We start from the raw sequence: 22,174 nt of genomic DNA on the forward strand, positions 1-22,174 counted from the left end.
GTATGTTATATGTGAGGCTTAAGCTGGAACCAGAAATGAAACATGGAATAATGAAATGCCAAATAAATAGGAAACCAGCAATTTGATACTTACAAATTAATTTTGTAAGTAAACTAATTTTCTATTACATTTCACGACATTACTTTTTTTCTTTTTCACAGTTTCTTTTTCTTTGTTGTCATAAAGTAGTAAAAAGGTTCTGCTCCTTTGTTCGAGAACACAGATGTCTCTTTCCTTTACTAAAATGAGTAATTAGACAATTATTTGATTGGCTATGTTGCCTCACTTTAGTCACCACTAACCTTTGAGGACATGCAGTTCTGGATTACGTTTTTTTTTTTAAATTAAATATTATTATTGGCTACGTAACGGTTTTTCCAAGTACTCACGTTGCCAGTCAGTGTAATAAAGATGATGTATTGCAATACATCCTCATCCCAGGCACTACAGGCTATGGACATCCATGCCATGAAGCTCCAAGTGTATAGTATCTGTACTGATTTTAATGCCAGAGGAGGTTTGGAATTCTGCAAGTGTTGAGTCAGCAGGGTGTTGGTGACTTTTGCACACTACACACCTCCGCACTCGTTCATGGTCTGCCGCTTTATGGCTGCAGTTTCTAAATTCTCCCAGTTTGCAATAACACCACTTTTAGTTCACTGTGAAATATCTAGAAAGAAAGAAATTTTACAAGCTCACTTGTTGCAACAGTGGCTTTCTATCATGGTACCATGGTTGAATTCAGTGATCTCTTTAGAACAACCATTCTTTCACAAATGTTTTAAAGGCAACCTGCATGGCTAGGTGCTTTTAATTCAGAGGTTAAGATGTGTGGCCAAATACTTTTGTCCACATAGTGTAAGTGGCCGTGGCTAAAGTCATTTATATCTTGCTTGAACTTTCATTTGCTGATTTGGTTTCTTTTTTTAATCTTGGACTATGTTTATATATTTTAAACTATATTTATAGGCTCAGGAGTTCTGCTACTCCAGCAGTTTTAACCAAACCGCATTAGCTGACATGCTGAGGATTAGACGGGTCAGAATATTTAGGAAATAAATGACATAATATTTGCTTTATTATGTTGTTTTCTTGGCGATCAGTAATGCCCTTGGTGTTACCATTCATAACGTTTAATTTAAATTTACATATCCAGAGAATGATATGTAGTGTACCCGTGTCAGGACTAGAAATATAGCCCCTTATTCTTTCTCTGTGAGATTTCAACAAATTTGACATGGAGCATTCCTCCCAGTATTCCGGAGGAAAGACTTCAGAGTATGTCAGTTCTTCTTCACATCGGCATGGAGCTGTTCCTCACAGTACAAGCTACTTTAGCACCCACTGGTCTCGTAATCAAGACGGACACATGAAGACAAGAGATGTGTGTCCTGTCAGCTCCCATATCCAGTCAGTCAGTCATTTTAGTCTTTTGTTCAGTCAGTCAGTGAAAACATTTCATTGCTTCGGTCAGTGAGCTCGTCGGTTAATTTATCTGCTTTTACCAACATCAGAGTAGTCAGTGAAAACAATCCAAGAGAAGTTTCATGGGGACCATAAAATTTTCATATCTTTTTAAAAATGTGGATATAGTTAAACTAATCATGGTCATTCAGCATCCCCACAGATTTGTGATCAAATTAAATATTTAAAGTCATAAATTGAGTGATTCTTTTTTTTTGTTAGTTTTATTTTTTAGATTAAAATTTTTCCACCATGGGGACTCTTCTCTCAAAATGTCTTCCATAATCTCTTGTCCTCAGTTATCCATGTTGTACTTTTTCCCGTTACAGTGGTGAACAATCAACAGACATTTTGTTACAATAATAAATGACGTTTCTTTTTCACACCAGGATTGATTGAAGGAAATTCAAACTCGCAGTTTGCTTTCTTTTGACTGGATGCCACTGTATGTGTGTTTGGGGGTGATTTGTTCAAGAGAAAAGCAGGAAATATAACGGCAAAGTGCATTTTGTTATATTGTACCCAAAATCTGTTCCCAGTGGGTGCATAAAAATGGACAGGCCGTTTTTTTTTTTGTTAAAAGCAGATATGTTCTTTGATCATCCTGTGGAGAGAATCAGCAGTTTTTGTGCTTGCGTATCGGGGAATGTTTGAGGTTGATCAAGAAACATATGCCAAGACATTTGTGATAATAAGGGAAGCTATTCCCCTTTATCCCTCTCAAATCACCCCTTTCATGTGCACCTGTCTATATGTGTGTTATGTGTGTATGTATAATCCATTCTGTTTTCTGTGTTCCAGAATTAGGATCTCCAAATCCAAGTTCAGGTTAGTACATGTTGTTTACCATAGTCTCTTAATTCACCTGCTCTAATGTCTCTAATGCTATTTAATTGGTCGTTGGTGTTTTTGTGTGCCTGTGTGTTTGTGCCTGTGTGTGTGTGTGTGTGTGTGTGTGTGTGTGTGTCGGGGGGTGTTTGTGTACAGATGTGCAAAAGGAACACAGGCAAACATAGCCTTGCTCTTTGGAGAAACTGTTGCGAATATGTCGGTTCTTCTCTTGCAGAGTTTGATGAGAAGATCGTTGCCATGGTTATTTAAGCTTAGCATAGTAGTTATCAGACTGCAGAGTAGCAGACAGGGGAAAAATATAGAGTGAATGAGATGAATGAAAATGGAAGATAAACAGACAAAAGTTTTGGTGGTAATGTTTAATCAGAAAAATAGATTATTTCTTGCTTGGTAGTGATGTGAACTGTTGCTTAAATGGGGTATGTCAAATAAAGTTTAACATAAATACTGTAAACGGCCTCGTTCTGTCCTACCACCACATTTAAAGCAAAAAAGTTGCCAGTAAATATGTTAGATTCGCCACTTATAAGCATTTGTGGAGAATAATTATGGAACATGCGCAAATGATTTTTTTATGTCTCATTACAGAAACAAAACACACATCACAGCTTCCACAAAATCTGCATACTGACTGTTTACTATTTGTTTACTATTTGACTTCTATGGAAACCTAATATGTCCTTTTCTTGTCCCTCTCATGTCTCAGTATCTAGATTAAATGCATACATAATACATTAAGACCACACTGGCTTCATTAAAGGTCAATACAGTGGTCCCTTGTTTATCGCGGAAGTTACGTTCCAAAAATAACGCGCGATAGGTGAAATCCACGAAGTAGCCAACTTTATTTTTAACAATTAAATAATTACAATTATATATATAGATATAGATGTTTTGAGGCTGTAAAACCCCTCACTACACACTTTACACACTGTTCTCAGACAAGCATGAACATTTTCACACTTTTCACTCTTATTTATAGACCCTCAAAGTTCAAACCTTCGTAGAAAAATACGTCCAGTATTACAGAATGAAACCAAAGGCACCCGCGGTTGCCTTTGACGGTGCAAAACATTTCGTTGACATTGTTGTGTTTGTTGGGGAGAAAACGTACAAACAATTTGACAAGCTGAACGCATTCTGTACTGTACAGAAGACCCACACGAGATTGATTGACAGTGGTCTACAGCCCATCAGGACGCAGAACACAATGCGCTGTCAAAAAAACAAAAAACAAACAAACCAAAAAAAATAACCCCAAAAACCATGAAAAATTGCACACACAAAAAATCCGTGAATCAGCGATGCCGCGAAAGGTGAACTGCGTTATAGCGAGGGACCACTTTACTCCTCAAATAATACACTTAGACTATTTAATTTAATTGCGAGAACAATAAGTTGTTGTTACAGTGATGGAGAAAAAGCTTTTGATAAGGTAAACTTTGGATTTGTTGAATCATTCTATAACTTCTGTATGCCACACCATTAGCCACTGGCACTACGAATGGAATAATCTCACAAAATGACACACGAAACAGGGGTACTAGGCAAAGATGCCCATCACCATCAGTCTTCTTTTTTCTTTTTTAATTGAGCCACTCATAGCACCTACAGTATCTGTCAAAATAAAAATATCATCTGAATCCCAACATCTAATAATAACCTCAAGATTAATCTTTATGCAGACGACATTTGACTTTTCATGCAAAATCCATATTCATCAGTACTTGAAACAATGAGCATTATCAAGGAATTCTCAAAAATTTCCAACCATTCCATAAAATGGTCCAAATTCTTCCACTGATATCTCCATAGCGGGGATGGGACAACGAACTAACTATCCCTCTGTACACAAAGTATTTGAAAAACACTAATGTTTCTTGAATTGGAGTCACGGACACGATAAAAAACTGTAGCGTAACGATGCATGCCTGCTTGTGTTGTGAGTGTGTCTCATGTAAAATTCAGTGTGAGCATCATGGCAGAAGCCAGTGTGTGCCATAAGTGACTATAAAAAGCACTCACGCACATTTAAACAGAAGACTGATGCAACATATATAGGCAGAGGGAGAAGATTCTCTGGTGGACTGTGTTGATCTGTTTGAATTAGAGGAGTCACAATTGGATGAAAAATCCTCTTGCATGTTTGCTGCGGTTGACAAATGGGTCAAGTACGCATAATGCAAAGACACCCACATGTGTACAAAATGATGACAAAGTGGCTTACAGTGTTTATTTGGAGAAAAAAACAATTAATTGCTCGTTCTTTTTTAAAGCAATTCATTACATAAACATATAATCAGTGTCTAGGCTATTGAAATTATGTGAAAATCTTAAGTGAAATTCATGCGTCACTACGTTTCCACCTGTAGGCCAACAAGACCACAAGCTGCTCTTCGTTAGTGTTTTTGATGTCACTTAACCAGAATAGGACAATTATGAAATTACAGTCGACACCTTATCAGTATATGATCGTCGAAACACCCTTTGAGTGGAGTTTTTCACACAGATGTGACTGCAAAGTTTAACGCTAGCAATTATCAGAAACAATGACTTTAATTTCCAACATGAGAGAGCATTCAAGGTGCAAAAGACCTGACCACAGCATAGAGTAAGATATTAAAATCACTAAATTAAAAAAAAAAGGGGGTTGGCATCCTAAAATGAGCTACTTCTCTTTTTAAAGCATTGTTTTCCTTTGTGTTGTGAGACACAATACAACATATTTCACTTTAAATGTGCCCCTTCGATCATTTTTAGAGCGCAAATGTTCTTTTTTTTTTTTCTCAAACGGTGCATATCTCATGCTCCAGCACAGCTCTTTGTACTGGTTTCTCCTTTCTGTGAAACGCCTTTGAGGATGACTAACCCTCGACCACAGACCGAGGCGTGATGTCATCACTGTTTTGTAGAAAACCTAATTGACTCTTTCTTGTCCTTCTTCCGCTTCCTCTATTTGTTTTTCACCATTCGTTTCTTTCTTTTGATTATTTTTCTTGGTTTATCCTATTGCTCGTGGGTCCTTTTCTCTTCCTTCATCTTTCCCTTTTCCCACCATTCTCTGTCCCATCCTCCTACCTCTCTTTTCTCTCCCACCTTTTCCCAACTTATTATCTCTGCTTCTTCCTTCTCAGCCGCTACTCTCGGAGGTGGAACAGGCTGTGTCGAAGGAAATGCCGGGCAGCAGTCAAATCACAAGTTTTCTATTGGCTGGTCATTTTCCTGGTTTTCCTCAACACTCTGACCATTGCCTCTGAACATCACCAGCAGCCTCAGTGGCTAACTGATGTACAAGGTACATTGCTCAACCCACACACATGCACACAAAACAGTAATATGTCTGATCTGGGCTTAATTATTGACCTCTGTGCAATTACTTTCTTTGGCATTATATTTTCATCCCACACTAATTTTACTCCCCCTTTATTTCCCTCCCCAGACATAGCCAATAAGGTTTTGCTAGCACTCTTTACTGGTGAGATGCTGTTGAAGATGTACAGTCTGGGCCTGCAGGTAGGACACTGTATCACTGTTTTGTGTTAACATTGACCACATTCTACCCTTTTTTCTACCTTTAACATCTGCGTTTTGCTCCTCACAGGCCTACTTTGTTTCACTCTTCAATCGGTTCGACAGCTTCGTAGTATGTGGAGGGATCCTTGAAACCATTCTGGTGGAAACAAAAATCATGTCTCCTCTTGGCATCTCTGTGTTACGTTGTGTACGCTTACTCCGAATCTTCAAAATAACCAGGTTAGTGTAGACCTTAAAGCATATGCATTTGATAAGCAGAAGTTATTCCTTCAGTCCTCCAACAGGCAAGATACTCACCCAGATACCTAATGCTATACTGAACATAAAGTAACAGCTTTTTAATAATAATAATGTATACTTTATTGATCCCCGTGGGCAAATTCCTCTCTGCATTTAACCCATTCACTCAGTGAAGCAGTGGGCAGCCATGGGCGCCCAGGGAGCAGTGTGTAGGTACGGTACCTTGCTCAGGGGTACCTCAGGGTAGCCGTTCAGTGGATTCGAACCCCCAACCTTCCAATCATGGGGCCACCACTCTACCACTCTACCTACTGAGCTAACACTGCCCCGTTTTACAGTGTTTCTATACCAGTGGAGCCTTAATGTTGCATTCAGCAAAGCGGAAACAGAGGATGAAGAACTAACAGGTTACAATAGGTCTGTGATGCAATTACCAAAAACAACAAACAAACTTGGATTTTATTTTGCCACAGTAATCATTTAGTGAGAATTTCCTATTGTGACTAGTTTACATACACTCATTGACCGCTTCATTAGGTACACCTCGTTATAACGGGTTGGATGCAGTTTTCCCTTGAGAACTGCTGTAATTCTTCAAAGCATAGATTCAGCGCTGTGCTGGAAACCTTCCTCAGAGGTTTTGGTCCATATTGACACGATAGCATTTGTCAGCTACACATCCCGTCCACCACACCCCAAACGAGCGCTATTGGATTGAGCTTTAGTGACTTTTGAGGCTAATAGAGTCCAGTTAACGTATTGTCAAGATTAGGAAAGCAGTGGGAAATGATTTGAGCTTTGTGACGTGGCGCCTTATCCTACTAGAAGCAGTCGTCAGAAGACACTGTGGTCATAAAGAGATGGACAGCAACAACAGCCAGGTATTGGACTGGATTCAAGGAAGGATGGATCTATGCTTTCATGTTGTTTATGCCAAATGCTGACTCGACCATCTGAATGTCGCACCATAAATCAAAGCTCATCAGACCAGGCTGACACCAACAACTATGCCACATTCAGAGTCACTTAAGTCACTGCATTAATCAGTTTAACAGGTGTACCAAATACAGTCCAGTGATTGTATATTGGCTTTTTAGACTTGTCAAGGTTTGGGAAGCATAGGGGTGAGGATCCAAATACAGGATTTCAGAAAGAAACCTTAATAACAAAGCAAAGTTTTCAATAGTAGCTTTCAATATATGTAAACAGGAGTAAAAATTAACAAGGTCTAAGAACAAAAAATCAGCACAACAAAACATGCAAAGGCTACACACAGAGAACACACTGTGACAAAGACTGGACTATTTATACACAAAGGGCTAATTAGGAAATGAATAACAGGAGGGTAACACACCCACACACAGGTAAAGACAATGGCAGAAAGGCAGATTGGAAGAAAAACATACACAGGACGCACAAAAACACCCACTTGAAAATAAAAAAACAACAGGGAGTAACCAAAATACTCACAGAGATACGACGGTCACATTAACATGAAGACAGAGACAAAGGAACTCTGGAGGGCAAACACATAAAACAGAAACACAGAACAGAGGGGAAAAAACAATAAAGGAAACACTGAAAAGTTCAATCCTACAACTGAAACACTAAATCATGAATCCAGGATGGCAAAACATAAACTTCTTAGCAGGAAACTCCGGCAGCACTGTTAAACTGAAACAGAAACTATCAGACTCCCTTCTAGTCACTTCTAAACTATAAAGAAATCAAAACAGTCAACCTACCAAATATATTATAACAAGACTACCATTTCAACTAAATTTCTCTTCCTTTAGATATTGGAACTCTTTGTCCAACCTGGTGGCATCCCTGCTGAACTCTGTCCGCTCCATCGCTTCCCTGCTGCTCCTGCTGTTCCTCTTCATCATCATCTTCTCCCTGCTGGGCATGCAGCTGTTTGGGGGAAAATTCAACTTTGACGAGACCAGACGAAGCACGTTTGACAACTTCCCCCAGTCTCTGCTCACTGTGTTTCAGGTAATCATGCTCCACTTTTTCTCGTGAAGTGTGTCCGGCCTCCATTGTCACCTTACATTTGTCCTTGAATGATACAAAAAGTGTAAATTTTATAATGTTGCTTAATTAAATGTAATCTGTCACTATCACGAGGCTGAGGCTTCTTTTAAATGAAAATAAATTTTTATAAGATTTTGTTTACTGTCTTCTGTCTCTACAGATCCTGACCGGAGAGGACTGGAACTCTGTGATGTATGATGGTATCATGGCGTATGGTGGTCCAGCTTTTCCTGGCATGCTAGTTTGCATCTACTTCATCATCCTCTTCATCTGCGGAAACTGTATCCTACCACAACAGGAGGTCCCCATTGTCACAAAGCACTTGCTCATAGGGAATCTTTTGGTTGTTCTAGATTGTTGCAGAGTCTTTCTTTTATAATGTCAGGTCCTTTTAGATGTCGGTGCTATGTAAATACAAATACATGGAATAGCTACACCACTAATCCAGGACACGCGGGCGTGATGCTTATACATGTAGAATTTCAAAATAAAAATATGGTGAGTCAGATCCAGTAACTGACAGTCAAATTTGTTTTCTGACACTCTTTAATCCTGTCATCAAATGGATACTGGTGTTGCTGATTGTGATTTGAATCACTGAGTCATATCTGATATCTAACCCCTTGTTAAGATGCAGTTGCAGGGGAAAAGAACACATTTTGCATGCAGATGCTTTCCCTAAAGCTAAAAGATTTTAGTGCGGGCCACTGAGCGTCTGTACTTAAAAGTACAGAGTAGTTAAAAATGTGTTTTTCAGATTAAATTGTTACTATTCATCAGTTTAGCCTGTTGAATCCAAAGCCAGTGCAGGATTAGTCATTTGGCTTTGGAGTCTGCATTCATTGGTTTTGAATGCTGTTTATCTGATCACTTCAACATAACAGTCTATGAACATTAACTGATATTTTTTTTGATTTATTGATTAGCATTCAAATATCTCAGTGAATAAAGAAAAAAGATTACCACAAAGCAAGAAAGCACAAGACAAGGCTAATCAAAAGGTATTGGCTGAAGCATATGCTTATTACGCCAACCCTTTTAACAAAAGATCTTTTAGCATGCAGCTCCTTTACACAGGGCTCGAAGCAAAGAATAAAACAAAGCAAAAAAAAAAAAATACAAAAAACAAAACAAAACAAAACTCACTTTTTAACCCAAGCCTCAAGTGGTCATTACAGGAACTGTAGGTTTTGGCTTCCTTTTTTAGCCCCAGGGGTTGCCACCTGTTTATAGCCAGCTTTGTTTGTGATCTGATGGGTCAGCAACATCCTTAACATCACCCCTCTGAACAGATATCCTGCTGAATGTCTTCTTGGCCATTGCTGTAGACAATCTGGCAGACGCCGAGAGCCTGACATCAGCCCAGAAAGAGGAAGAGGAGGAGAAGGAGAGGAAAAAACTGGCCAGGTAAAGCAGTAAACTGAATGGAGGCAGTCAGAGAAAAAATTGTAAAGGGATAGAGGGAGATGTTGAGACCCGGCCAATCCAAACAGCACAGGGAAAACATTAGCTTGCAGCATCTTGGTTAGCCTATTATTTCTCAAGGTGAATAAGGATGCTGACACTAGAAGCTTGAATTAAACCACTAAAATTGCTTTTTCATACATAGAATCCAAATATATTATTTGGCTTTTCTCTACAACAGTTTATTATTTTTTTCAGTATCATTGCAAAGATTAATTCCCAGCAAAGATCAAAGTTGAGTTTAAAGTGCAGCTGAGAAAGAAAGTGTTCTTTAGCACAAATCATAAAAATGTATTCTGCTTAGTTGCAATCTGTATTAATCTATGGAAAAGGTGCAACAGAAAATTGTAATTTTCCTCACAGCTGAGAAAATACCCCCTATGATTACACGTCTTTATGTTGTCCCTCTGATGTTAATTTATGTATGGAGAAGGGAAGATGCTAGAGTTGAGGATCTTCTTGTTCTCTCTCCTTCTCCAGGCTTGGCAGTCCAGAGAAGCGTCATGAAAATGAGAAGCCGCCTCTGGAGGAAGAGAAGAAGGAGAAAATAGAGCTGAAGTCCATTACTTCTGATGGGGAGACCAACACTGCTACAAAGGTACATGGAGACACACAAAGACTCAGTAAGAATATGTGTGTGTGTTCAAAGGAGTGAGAAAAAATGAACGAAATCTCATACTTCTCCTTTTCAGATTAACATGGATGACTGCTGTGGGGATGAGAGCGAAGAGAAGAATCCATATCCCGCCAATGATTATATAGGTAACACACACCACAGCCATAAATATTATGTGTTCTTATAGGTATAAGGTAAGAGGTGGTTTCATTGAGAATTTTGTCTTTGTTATTATAAAAAACAGTTAGTTACTAACATTATATTCCTTCTTCCCCCTTTCCTTCTTTATCTTACTCTCCTCTTTCCCGTTCCTCCTAATCAGGAGATGAAGACGATGATGAGCCAGAGATGCCTGTGGGCCCGAGGCCACGGCCCCTCTCTGACATTCAGCTGAAGGAGAAGGCTGTCCCCATGCCTGAGGCCCGAGCTTTCTTTATCTTCAGCCACACCAACAAGTAATCTTCCTCTCCAACTTCATTTTCTCCGCCCAATATTTCAGTCAGCTTCTGCTGTATTGGTTTTGGCATCCTTTTCCTTTAAAGAGACTAGATGAAAACATTTTGCTTTCTTTCTCTCTTGCACTTTGTTTTGTAGGTTCAGGGTTCTCTGCCATAAGGTCGTCAACCACAACATCTTCACCAACCTCATCCTCTTCTTCATCCTGCTCAGCAGCATCAGTCTAGCGGCAGAAGACCCTGTCAAAAATGACTCCTTCAGAAATAAGGTAGCATATAAGTGATATAACGCCCGTCTACTCGATTTGAGCGCATTCATAGACTGCTTTTATCTATACTTAAGCACTTTTATCTAACATTCACACACACTCTCACACTTCAATTAATTAATCTGGGGCAAATCAGGGTTCAGTATCCAGAGCAGTATTTCGGCAGTATATCTAACAACCTTATGATTACTGGACGACCAGCTCTACTGCCTGAGCCACAGCCACCTGTAAGCATAAAAAAACCCATATATAACAGTATAAATAAAGTATATAAAGACATACAATGCCGGATGTACAGTAAGGCACAGTAGCCATAATTAGATGCCCACACGCACACTCATTCTGACCTAAATGGATTATAGCTATAGAGGAACCAAAGCTTATTGTGAGTGGCCCGTTACACTTAATGAGATTTCGTCTCGAGTACTGTAACTGTTACTAACTTCATGTTAAGGAGATATGAAACGCCTCTTAAGCTTTGCTCTCTTTTAAACTGTTTTATCAGCCAAAAAGAAAAATGAGTAGTTATTGTATCATTTTGTACACATACAGTGTGAAAATATATTTATGAGGGTGTTTTTTGTGTTTGTTTTGCTAAATGTCAACATTTAATCAAGAAATGAATGTATTTACTGTTTTAGTGTTTGCACAGTCTGTTTTGACAATGTGTAAGAAGTTGTGTCTTTTAATTCGTATGCAGCAGCGGAGACTTCGTGTTTAGCCTCAAGGCGAGCTGTGAAACCGTAACATTTTCAGTTACTTTGCAGTATACGAAGGATATATCTGCAATTGTACTCGCTGTGTGACATCAGCCCGTTGTTCGTAAATTAATGTGGTGTTTATGACTGTAATGGAGCTGTAGTCTAATGTAAACACCATGTGTGCTGCTGTATCTGTTTTTGTGCACAGTTTCCTGTCTCAGTCAGTGAGACGTATTCCTCAGAGGCCAATAAAGATCTGTTTTATTATATTTTCCCTGGCTTTGGTGTAGGATCCTATTATATATTCTATTAGTCTAAACCAATTAACCTTAGTCTGAAACAGTAATGAAATCAAACAACCTGTTTTTCAGATTTTCCAGCATTTCTATTTTAGTTCATTTGGACCTGAACATTATCATTATTTCAGTAAGTTGTGGAGTCATTTATGTTATGCTGCAGCTGACCGTAAGTCCTGCTTTTTCCCAAAAAGAAGCACACATTCATTGCCAAGTTTTACCACACATTTTACCAAGTTTAGGTCTTCAAGAGTGCTTCTGCTAATGGGGCACAAATAGATTGTATATAGGCAGTGGACATCACCAACTGGTTTGTAGACTGATGTTCTGAAGCCTCTAGATGAGCTTTTTGACTGTTTCTATCTTGTTTTTTTTTTTTATCTTCTGTATAAAAATTTACTTCTATACAATGGATGAGCACAAGAGTTCGCCATCTTTTCAGGCCCAGTAGCTACTGCCATCGTTTATGTACAGACTATGAACCTAAAAAAAGTGCCTTCTAATGCTGTGTTTGGGTCGTGGGTGGCGCATCGGCTAGTCGTACATCTCTGGATTTTTGTAAATCGGATTGCGCCACAGCCACCGCAGCCGAGTTGAGCGGCCGTGTCGTTTTTTTTAGCGGCATTTTAATAATTTTCCAGCACAGGAGCTCAGACACATACAGATATACAGTTTGAAAACATCCGGTTTTGATTTCTTCTCCTCCTACATTAGTGCTTATGTGGTGATACTGTCTGAGTGGTGACACCTATCCTTCAGGAGAATACCGCAGCACCTTCCTGCACTGTAACGGCAGGTGTAAATACGGGTTTCTGTTAAAATCACTTGCAGTGGTCAGCGAAGCGACCATTACAGCGGGTATACTGTGGCCTTAAGAGAGTCATGAGCATTTCTGAATTCATTCAGCTTTGCTTTGTGAAATGTTAAACAATCTTGGTTCATTAAGAACTTTGTCATGGCAAATGAAACAGTGTAACAACTTTGGTCTCTGTTCATTCAGAAAGCCTTTGCGTGTTGGGCAGGGGTAGTCCAAGTCCAGTTAAAATACAGTGTTGTATTTATTTTCAGATCCTGGGCTATGCAGATCATGTGTTTACTGGACTCTTCACCATCGAGATCATTCTTAAGGTAGTATTTAATGTTTGTGATGCACACTAAAGCATTCATTCACTGTTCATTCAGTTTCTTTTTTTTTTTCTTTGCTAAAATTAACATTTGGCTGTCAAATAATATTTAATCATTACAAGCTGGTTCATGTGCTTACCAAAAATTATTTACTGGATTTAGATGTATAGATAGGCAAACTGTAGATGTGGTAATATAGTGTTGTTTCTAGTAAGCTAGCATTAAACCCTTCTAAAATATTGCTGCTCATGGTAAAAGGTAATAATCTGAACTTTGACCCCTGCAGATGACAGCCTATGGCGCCTTCCTCCACAAAGGTTCTTTCTGTAGAAACTATTTTAACATCCTGGACTTGGTGGTGGTCAGCGTGTCCCTCATCTCCTCTGGAATACAGTGAGTACAGTACGATGTTTTATGGTGCATGTGTTATACCTGATCCAGTCACGTTGTAAGCTTTTGTTCACCGATATTACTAACATTTTCCAAATATCATTAAACACGCATTTGTGTTATTGTCTCGTATATAATCACACAAATTGTGACTACTGCGTGAGACACAAATCAAGTGCCTAAGTCGGAAAAAAAAACACGTTTTTATTAGCAAATTGCTCCGTGCTTTACACTTCTCTGTCTTCTCATAACAAGTTCACACTTCATTACTCCTAATCCGCTGTCTCTTTGTGATGTTTATTAAAATGTTCTCTTCTTCTTGCAGCAAATAACTCATTGAAATGCTGTGATGTTTAATATTCTATACTGCACTTTCTGTCTCTGATGCTTAATAGACTAGACTTCTCGACGTAAGTCCATATTAGTCCGTGTTATAACCCCTTTAACAGACCGTCACCTGAACCGTGTAAAGCTGTCACTTTTTTGATTTGATATTCCTATAGTCTTGGAGAGTTTAGTCGAAGACTCACCCAAAGCAAGAACAAATAAAACCAAATCTGTCACTGAATGGTTTTGTCGAGTAGGATAACACTGAACTTGTAACGAATGAACACATGCAGTTCTTTTTGAGCCAGATCCACCGCAGAATGCATCTTTTGCAAGCAGCAACATAATTGGTTTCTACCCAGAAAAAGTGTTACATTGAGTAAATTATCCTGGGTCTTCCAATACTCTTGTCGCATTTCATATCCAATTGATGTTAATGAGTTTGTTCTTCTTTTTTTTCACTTTTTGTCATGGATTTTGGGGGCAGGTCAAATTCAGTTCTCATATTTCTAGATAAATGCAACTCTCCTGGGTTATAGAAATGACGCCCTAATGCTAGAATCCAGTGGTTTTTGCCTGTTAAAGGTAGCGAGTGAGTGGGATTTTTCTTTATTTATCACAGTTAAAAGAACTGCAATGATGTTATGATCAACTAAACCACTTCTGTGATATAGTTTTTTTATTTTTACTCCTACAAAATAAGAACCCATTTTAAGTATAAGTTGTGGAGAAGCTGTGAAAAAAACGCTCATAAAAAAGCATGTAAAAAAAACTCCTACTGTACATATGACAGATTGCTTGTTTGTGTTGTCACCCCGAGTAAGCCTCATAATGTGACAGCATGAAATATGGCTTACATCGGCTAAGAAGACAGAACTATAGCAAAACAATACCTGATGACCTCATCTATTTTTGCTCTCTTATCGCTAGTCAGAGTCCTTTTCATCAGGTGGATGGCGTGCTTCATCCCTGTCATCAGACTCCGACAGTTAAAATATCGCCTTTTAAAATAATTTGACGTTTCCACGAATAACCTAGCAGTTGGTTTGACTGTGATATGCGATTGATAACATCCTACTCCACACGAGCTACCTTTAAGTGCCTTTAACTTCCACATTTCTCTGTAAAACGTTGCACAGCGGGTAATTTTTTTCTTTTGTTTCTCACTCTTTGTTTCAAAGTTAGCACAGAGTATTGTTTCCCTCCAAATCACAACTTTACCCATCAAGAAAGTCACTCCTTGAAATCTATTTATGTTGACATTTTGAAAACACCTTCTTTTCCTTGTACTTGTGTCACACAGTGGAAAGCGTTTTTGTATTTTTCCTTCGTTTATCTGAAAAACTGGCTTTTTAAATAAAGGGAAGCGACTTTGACCAACTCAGCTCAAGTATAAATAATCACGCTGAGAGAGGCCCGGTTCAGATCAGAGAAGGACTAATGCTAAAGCTCTTTCCAGACAGTTATTGTACTACTCAAAATGTCATGGTATTAATTTTATTCTTTTTTTTCCTTAGTATGTAAATCACTTTCTTTTAAAGCTCTACCTGAAAAAGGTCACACCATTTGACCTTTGGCTTGTAGTGACACTCTTTTACAGCACAGTAGTTTGCTTGTAAATGTCTGCCTGTGTCTTTATGTTGGCCCATCCGTGTTGTTTCATTATGTGTGTTTGTCCATATATTATATGTGTTTCATGTGCATTACTATGTAACGGATACACTGTTACTAATATCTGTTTTTGAGGAGCTACAGTTAGGTCCATAATTTGTCAGACAGTGACATAATTTTGGCACTTTTGCCTCTGTGAACCATTACAATGGATTTTAAATCAAACAATCAAGATGCAATTAAAGTGCAGACTTTCAGCTTTAATTTTAGGGCTTTTACAAAAATTTTGCATGAACGGTTCAGGAATTACAACAATTTTCATATACGCTCTCCTATTTTCAGATGCTCAAAAGCAATTGGACAATTGGTGGACTAACATTGATGGCCTGTTCCTTTCTTATTTCATGACACACCCAAACATAATATCTGAAGTGCAAAAAATGTTGCATTTTTAAATATGAGGCTCAAAGAGATGTCAGTGCAATTGAAGGAGGCCCTCATTAAAAACAAAATAAACTAAGGTAATAAACTTTTTTAAAAATCAGAGAGATAGGAGAAACACTGCGAAGGGCTGAAATACCACAAAAAACAACTAAGGAACATGATGTATGATGATATTTCTTTAAGATTGATCTTTAAAAATATATTTAAAAATGTGCTTTGTCATTTAATTGTCCAATTACTTTTGATTCTCTGAAAATGGTATCAAACAATGGCTTTAATTACTGAAATGTTATTGCAAACTTTTGTAAAATCACCTTGAATTAAAGCTGAAAGGGGAAATTTATTCACATCTTAATAGCTTGATTTAAACCCACTATGGTAGTTTAGAAAAAGTTTTAAAAAAAATAAAATAAAAATTGTGTCTTTGTCAGACAAATTATGGACGTGACTGTATGCTTTCTGCTTTTGAAAGTGACCCCTTGATAACTGATGCTAGAACTACTCGTAACATTAACAAAGTCTATTAAATTTGCTTTAAACTGTCTAAAAAGTAAGTATGTGCATAGCTAAATAGTTTCTGTTTATAAAATAAATAACATTAACAACATTACAGCAACTAGCTAGGCATAAAGATTAATTTATTTAGTAACATAATACACGTTGGTCTTCTTGGGAAGAATGCTTTCACAGCTATGGGATGTTAGTCAAAATAATAATAACAGTAGTTTGGTGTAGATGATGAAATGCATGATGTTGAGTTCTGGGTTCTTGGGTTTTTGTTCCTGTTTTTCATGCTCACAGTACCCCCATTGTTTCTTTGAGTTCCTTTTTCGTGTCTGTGTTGGTGTCTTTGTTTTGTGTTCCCACTGTTTCTGTCACCTTGTTTAGTGTTTGTCTTCACATCTCGGCGTTTTTTTCGTTTTACTCTTCTACTTGGAAGGTTAGTCTTCTGTATCCAGTTTTACTTTCTATTTTTTTCCCCTCATTGTTTTTACCTGTTGCTGACTGGTGCACCTCTCCCCTCTTCCTAGCTGTGTGCCATCATGTAATCAGTTCCCAGTGTATGTATACTCCGACCTTTCTGTTTGTCATGGCGTCTGTTTTCTTACCTTCTTTTGTTCCCATGGTGTTACATGTTTTTTCATCCTCCTTGTGTTCCTGTTTGGTCTTTTTTGTATTTTGTACAATTTTTCAGCAGCCAAATAAACTGCTCACTTTCAGTTACTTCTCCTGCCTTCGACTTCTGCCTCTCGGTGCTCTCCACTCTAAGTCGTGACAAAATTTCAGTTTTACATTTTATGTTTCCCTAAAAACAAATCAAGGCTGTGTTAAATTCCTTTTTGTATCTGTTTTTTGTCATCTTTCTTAATTTCTTGTGAACTTTTATTTCAGTTGTCCATTGTATTTTGTCCATTTTTTGTCATTTCATTAGCTTTTCGTTGCATCAGCCTCCACAGTTTGTGTTTAAAAGTAAAGACTCTACTGAAAGCAGTTTATGGTGTGTGTTGTTCCAACATTACAAATATATTTTTTTAAGATGGTAAGATGTGGTCAATCAAATTGGCAGGTCAGTAGTTTAATCAAATGTGTGTCTACAGGTCCAGCGCAATTAATGTTGTAAAAATCCTGAGAGTTCTGCGCGTGCTTAGACCACTGAGGGCCATCAACAGAGCCAAAGGACTAAAGGTTGACATAGTCACGCATAAAAAATACACACAATGCACACTTATCTGTCCTCTAAAAAAAGGCATAGACTTATCACTCACTCTTATATTTGGTGGGTTTTTTTGCAGCATGTAGTGCAGTGCGTGTTTGTGGCCATCAGGACTATTGGCAACATCGTCATCGTCACCACGTTACTCCAGTTCATGTTCGCCTGTATTGGAGTGCAACTCTTTAAGGTAAAAAAAGGGAATATGATCAGTTAGTTAATGTACTTTTTGAACCCTTTTTTAAATTCTGACTAAGAAATTGTCTCGTGTTTCAATCAGGGAAAGTTCTTCTACTGTACCGACAACTCTAAGCAGACTCAGGCAGAGTGCAGGTAAGAGATCCCCCCTGCAGACGGCATCTTAATCTTTTTTCTTACAGTCTAACTACATTATGTGTGTGTATGTCTGTTTGCGTCCACAGAGGTTCTTTCATCACATATAAAGACGGGGATGTGGGGAAGCCTGACAAAGCCTCAAGAGTGTGGGAGAACAGTGACTTTAACTTTGATGATGTTCTACAAGGCATGATGGCACTGTTTGCCGTGTCTACCTTCGAGGGATGGCCAGGGTGTGTGTCTATATAACAACACAGTGCAGATGTTTTTTTATGTATATATATTACGATCCCTTTTTTTATGACCTCTGCCAATTTTGTAGTTTAAGTGAGTGTGTGCATGTCATTGTGTCTGAATTCAGATAAAACTTTGTAAGAGTGTCGAGTGGGGTCATTCTTACAATCCACATCCAAGGTCAACTCAGTAATTTATTGGTCCAAAATTGACAATAAGCCTTATAGCTGTGGTAAGTGTGGTTTCTATTGTCAACATAGAGATAGTACCGTATAAAGATTTAAAATATTATGTCACATTTGACCCCTGACCTCTTTTTCAAAATTCTGATTGATCTGAAGGTCAAAGTGATAATAATGACATGTAGAGGGTTTTCAGACTGACTAAACTGACTGTTTAAATACATAACAATTTGAATACATGCACAGTGTTCAAATATAATAGTTTTCTTTTGAACTTTGTGAAACTTCTTACTAAACAATGGAATAAATGCGATTTGTTTTTTAAATTCCAGATTTCATTTTCCGTCTCTTTGTCAGGTTACTGTACCGAGCCATTGACTCTCATGCTGAGGACGTGGGGCCCATTTACAACTACCGCGTGGTCATTTCCATCTTCTTTATCATCTACATCATCATCATTGCCTTCTTCATGATGAACATTTTCGTCGGTTTCGTCATCGTCACATTCCAGGAACAAGGAGAGCAAGAATATAAGAACTGCGAGCTGGACAAAAACCAGGTAGTGTTCGTGTATATTTTGTGTAAAGTTACTACTCGATAAAATTATTAGTACTTTTGGAGCTTCTTTTTTTTTGTTTGTATAGTGATAACTTTCTGTCTTTAAATCTCGTAGTACGGCAGACATACAGCAGAGAGATTTTTTTTAAAGGTACAGAGGAGTGATTCTACTGTTCTGACAGGAGTGGGAAAGTCATTGTGTCATTTAGGAGCCACAAGGGAGAAGGAATAAGAGCCAGGCAATGGGGGTTTGACACGGATGAATCTGAAGAGGCTGAACATGAGTTTTAGGGGCAGAACCACTTCAGGAGCCCAGCCAGGAGGAGCTGCAGCAGTTCAAAAAAGATGAGACTAAACCTTACAAAAGGAACGAGGCCAAGGGCCTGCGGCTGTGTTCTCTGACATGATCCATGTTTCAGAAAGAGCATGTAAATGCAGACAGAGGATAGAAGAGTAGTCTGGCGTGCCAAAAGACTTTTCTACAGCTTTTCCTCCATGACTGTCTGGGAACAGGGAGACACACAGCTGAATACTTTTGGAACTACATCAGCAGACACATGTAAATGGCAAATGCTCACCTTTGTGTTTGTGTGTGTATGCCACAGCGTCAGTGCGTGGAGTACGCTCTAAAGGCTCGTCCGCTGCGTCGCTACATCCCCAAGAACCCTTACCAGTACAAGGTGTGGTATGTGGTCAACTCCACCTACTTTGAGTATTTGATGTTCACACTCATCCTTCTCAACACCATCTGTCTGGCCATGCAGGTGAGTAATGTGTGTGTACATTTAGAAAAAAAGCTCCCATAGAACTAACATTGCGTAATGAGTTTGTGTTTTTTTTCCCTGCAGCATCATGGACAGACCAAAAATTTCAATGATGCCATGAACATCCTCAACATGCTCTTCACGGGACTTTTCACTGTTGAGATGATCCTTAAACTGATCGCCTTCAAACCCAGGGTATGTTCACTACTCAAACAGCAGGCTAGAATAACAGTGATACCTGTGTAGGACTACAGACTAGAGAAATGTGAAAAAGCACAGACAAAGAGACATTTTATAATGTAATGTTAGATGAAATTAGATAAACTCACAGCTCTATCTATCAGTGCTCATTGCAGCCCGGAAGAAAAAGAGTTTAATAGTTTTTTTTAAAGGCTTTTGAGTCACAGCGTTGCAGAAGACGGATTGTTGTGCTCTAAATTCATAATTCTTTTTCATTTCCTTCCTTACGATACGATGGATTTAAACCTTGATTAGAGGAAAGCGTTTATGTGCTTAATCCCATTGTTCCCTTGTTATCCTGCTGTTGTTGCCGTGCCCAATCTAAGAACTTCCTGGTGCTTCAGCTATTTAAACAGTAACAGATGGGCATGCTCCCTCTTATTACCGCAGGGTTAGTGGAGAATCTTGAACGCAATCAACAGCAATAACATAGTTTCATATTATACTTTTATTAGACTACTGTTGCATTGTACTAATCAAAAGAACAAAGGTTTTCCAGTTATTACAAAAGTTAATTGAGCTCATTAATGAAGACCATCTACTATTTTGCACACAATGTTTTCCAACCACTAATTAAATTACAAGTCTTCTGTTGTTTTGTTTTGTTGTTTCTTCCAATAATCCTCTGCAAAGTTTGTGCTTTTTATTTAAATAGTTGCAAGATGGTTATCTTGTAATGACTTTTGAAATGCTACGGTTAGAACATTTTGTCTGAGTAACATAATGCATGCTCTGCAGTATTTTAGCCAACAGTGGATTTTGGAACAATGAATTTTAGGACTTGGGAATTTACATCGTGCTGTGCTGCGTTATGTATGTGAGGAAGATGAACTGCCAGATCATGAAGGCAGTGTTTCTCTTTTTAAAAAACATCAAAGTATCACCAGTTAAGTTGTGACTCTTTACGTATAAAATACTGACGAACTGATACTTGTTTTGCATCTTTCTTTCTTGTGTTTATTGTGGTGCAGCATGACAGCAGATTCCCAAGCCACAATGAACAGTGCTTAGGACATATGGTGTTGTGTATGCTTTTCCTTGCCTTGATAAACTTTTGCCTTAAACAGCCATCGCACAGGACGGAGGAGCTCACTAATGCTTTTGCTTCTCAGGTCTCACAGACGCAAGGAATTCGCTCCAGTAATGTTTGCCTCATTCTATTTAACCTCAATACTTTTTGATAGGTTGATCAATGGATGGGCAACAGTAACACTAACAAAGACTTTTACATGTTTTTACAGTTTTTCCCACTCTTTATATATTTTTGAGTCTTTAATGAATCACATAATCTAATTATTTATTTAGACAATGCTTATTTTGTCTAATCTCTCTATTTAATCAATTCATAAATGAGTATTTGGGTACTAATGCCAAACCCCCGTTTGACTAATATTTAACTCTCAGTTCTCATTATTATTCCTAAAACTGAAAGCAACTTCATTAAAACCACTGTTGCCAAGGATACCTTCTAATATCTGCACTGTGCAGACGAATTATGGCAGGAGGAGTTTTTTCCCCCCTTTTTTTTTCATGTTATCTCAGCTGCTGATGACAGATGAAGAAGCTTAAAATAGATCAGCAAGATTGATCTCCATTCCCCGTCAGTGTGTGTAGCCACCAATTTAGCAATTGGTGCAAACAGTTGCGTGATATTTGTCATGCATACCTTACGACTTAATGTTTTTGTTGAAAATATTGTAGCTAGTCGCTAGTTCCATTCCTGTAAAATATGCAAAACTATGACCGAGAACGATAAAAGTCAAAGTGGTCCAGATGTGTTTAAAAAAAAGAATAATCACAGTGACGTATTAGACGACAGTGTATGCAGACGAAACTCCAAGGTTCATTAATGTTCAAAGACGCAGCTCTTTGTAATTACACTATAAAAATAAATGTGAATAATACCATTCTGGCCTGAAGATATATAGATGTATTTTTGCATAAATACTGCCTTTGTACCAATGCTGATAAAGAATTGCCCACAATAAATTAAGTAAACAAAGTCGGCTTTCAGTGTAATCACTGCCACAGCTTTGCTGAATAGCCCCGAGATGCACGTGGAAGATGTAAATAACCATTTAACCCACCATCCTTCGCAGAGCAGGAAATTCAGCTGCACTCGATGAACAGATAGCTCAGTGGAAACTTCTTATCCTTTCATGTGTTGGTTCATCAAGTGTAGCTGATTTTCTTTCTGTTTCCTCAATGTACTGTACAACCTCATACCACCTTGATAGGGGCTGCGAAGTGGCAGCAGATGTTGTTTTCCTTCTAACCTACCTTTCTTACCCTCCTCCTCCTCTTGCTCACCTCATCCTGTGTAG

The 22,174-nt window shown here is 38.3% G+C and overlaps 1 protein-coding gene across 7 annotated transcripts in view; it reads left to right on the plus strand.

Moving 5' to 3' along the window:
* The window catches only part of cacna1c (calcium channel, voltage-dependent, L type, alpha 1C subunit), a 218,103-nt gene that overhangs the window by 164,273 nt on the left and 31,656 nt on the right, over positions 1-22,174 (plus strand). For 5 of the 7 annotated variants that reach the window (XM_040035289.1, XM_040035292.1, XM_040035291.1 and 2 more), the window contains 20 exons: positions 2,266-2,292; positions 5,451-5,611; positions 5,756-5,829; positions 5,918-6,069; positions 7,887-8,088; positions 8,288-8,408; positions 9,420-9,534; positions 10,072-10,189; positions 10,284-10,353; positions 10,530-10,662; positions 10,802-10,931; positions 12,997-13,056; positions 13,340-13,446; positions 17,424-17,511; positions 17,619-17,726; positions 17,817-17,869; positions 17,959-18,105; positions 18,646-18,847; positions 19,452-19,610; positions 19,695-19,805. In XM_040035289.1, coding sequence (XP_039891223.1) covers positions 2,266-2,292; positions 5,451-5,611; positions 5,756-5,829; positions 5,918-6,069; positions 7,887-8,088; positions 8,288-8,408; positions 9,420-9,534; positions 10,072-10,189; positions 10,284-10,353; positions 10,530-10,662; positions 10,802-10,931; positions 12,997-13,056; positions 13,340-13,446; positions 17,424-17,511; positions 17,619-17,726; positions 17,817-17,869; positions 17,959-18,105; positions 18,646-18,847; positions 19,452-19,610; positions 19,695-19,805 — 2,338 coding nt within the window. Of the gene's footprint in view, positions 1-2,265; positions 2,293-5,450; positions 5,612-5,755; positions 5,830-5,917; positions 6,070-7,886; positions 8,089-8,287; positions 8,409-9,419; positions 9,535-10,071; positions 10,190-10,283; positions 10,354-10,529; positions 10,663-10,801; positions 10,932-12,996; positions 13,057-13,339; positions 13,447-17,257; positions 17,324-17,423; positions 17,512-17,618; positions 17,727-17,816; positions 17,870-17,958; positions 18,106-18,645; positions 18,848-19,451; positions 19,611-19,694; positions 19,806-22,174 lie in introns of all 7 variants that reach the window. The other 2 variants (XM_040035288.1, XM_040035295.1) reach the window with 2 other exon arrangements.

This window comes from Simochromis diagramma, unplaced genomic scaffold (genome assembly GCF_900408965.1).
Source record: "Simochromis diagramma unplaced genomic scaffold, fSimDia1.1 OVJJ01000816.1, whole genome shotgun sequence".
Classification (NCBI taxonomy): domain Eukaryota; kingdom Metazoa; phylum Chordata; class Actinopteri; order Cichliformes; family Cichlidae; genus Simochromis; species Simochromis diagramma.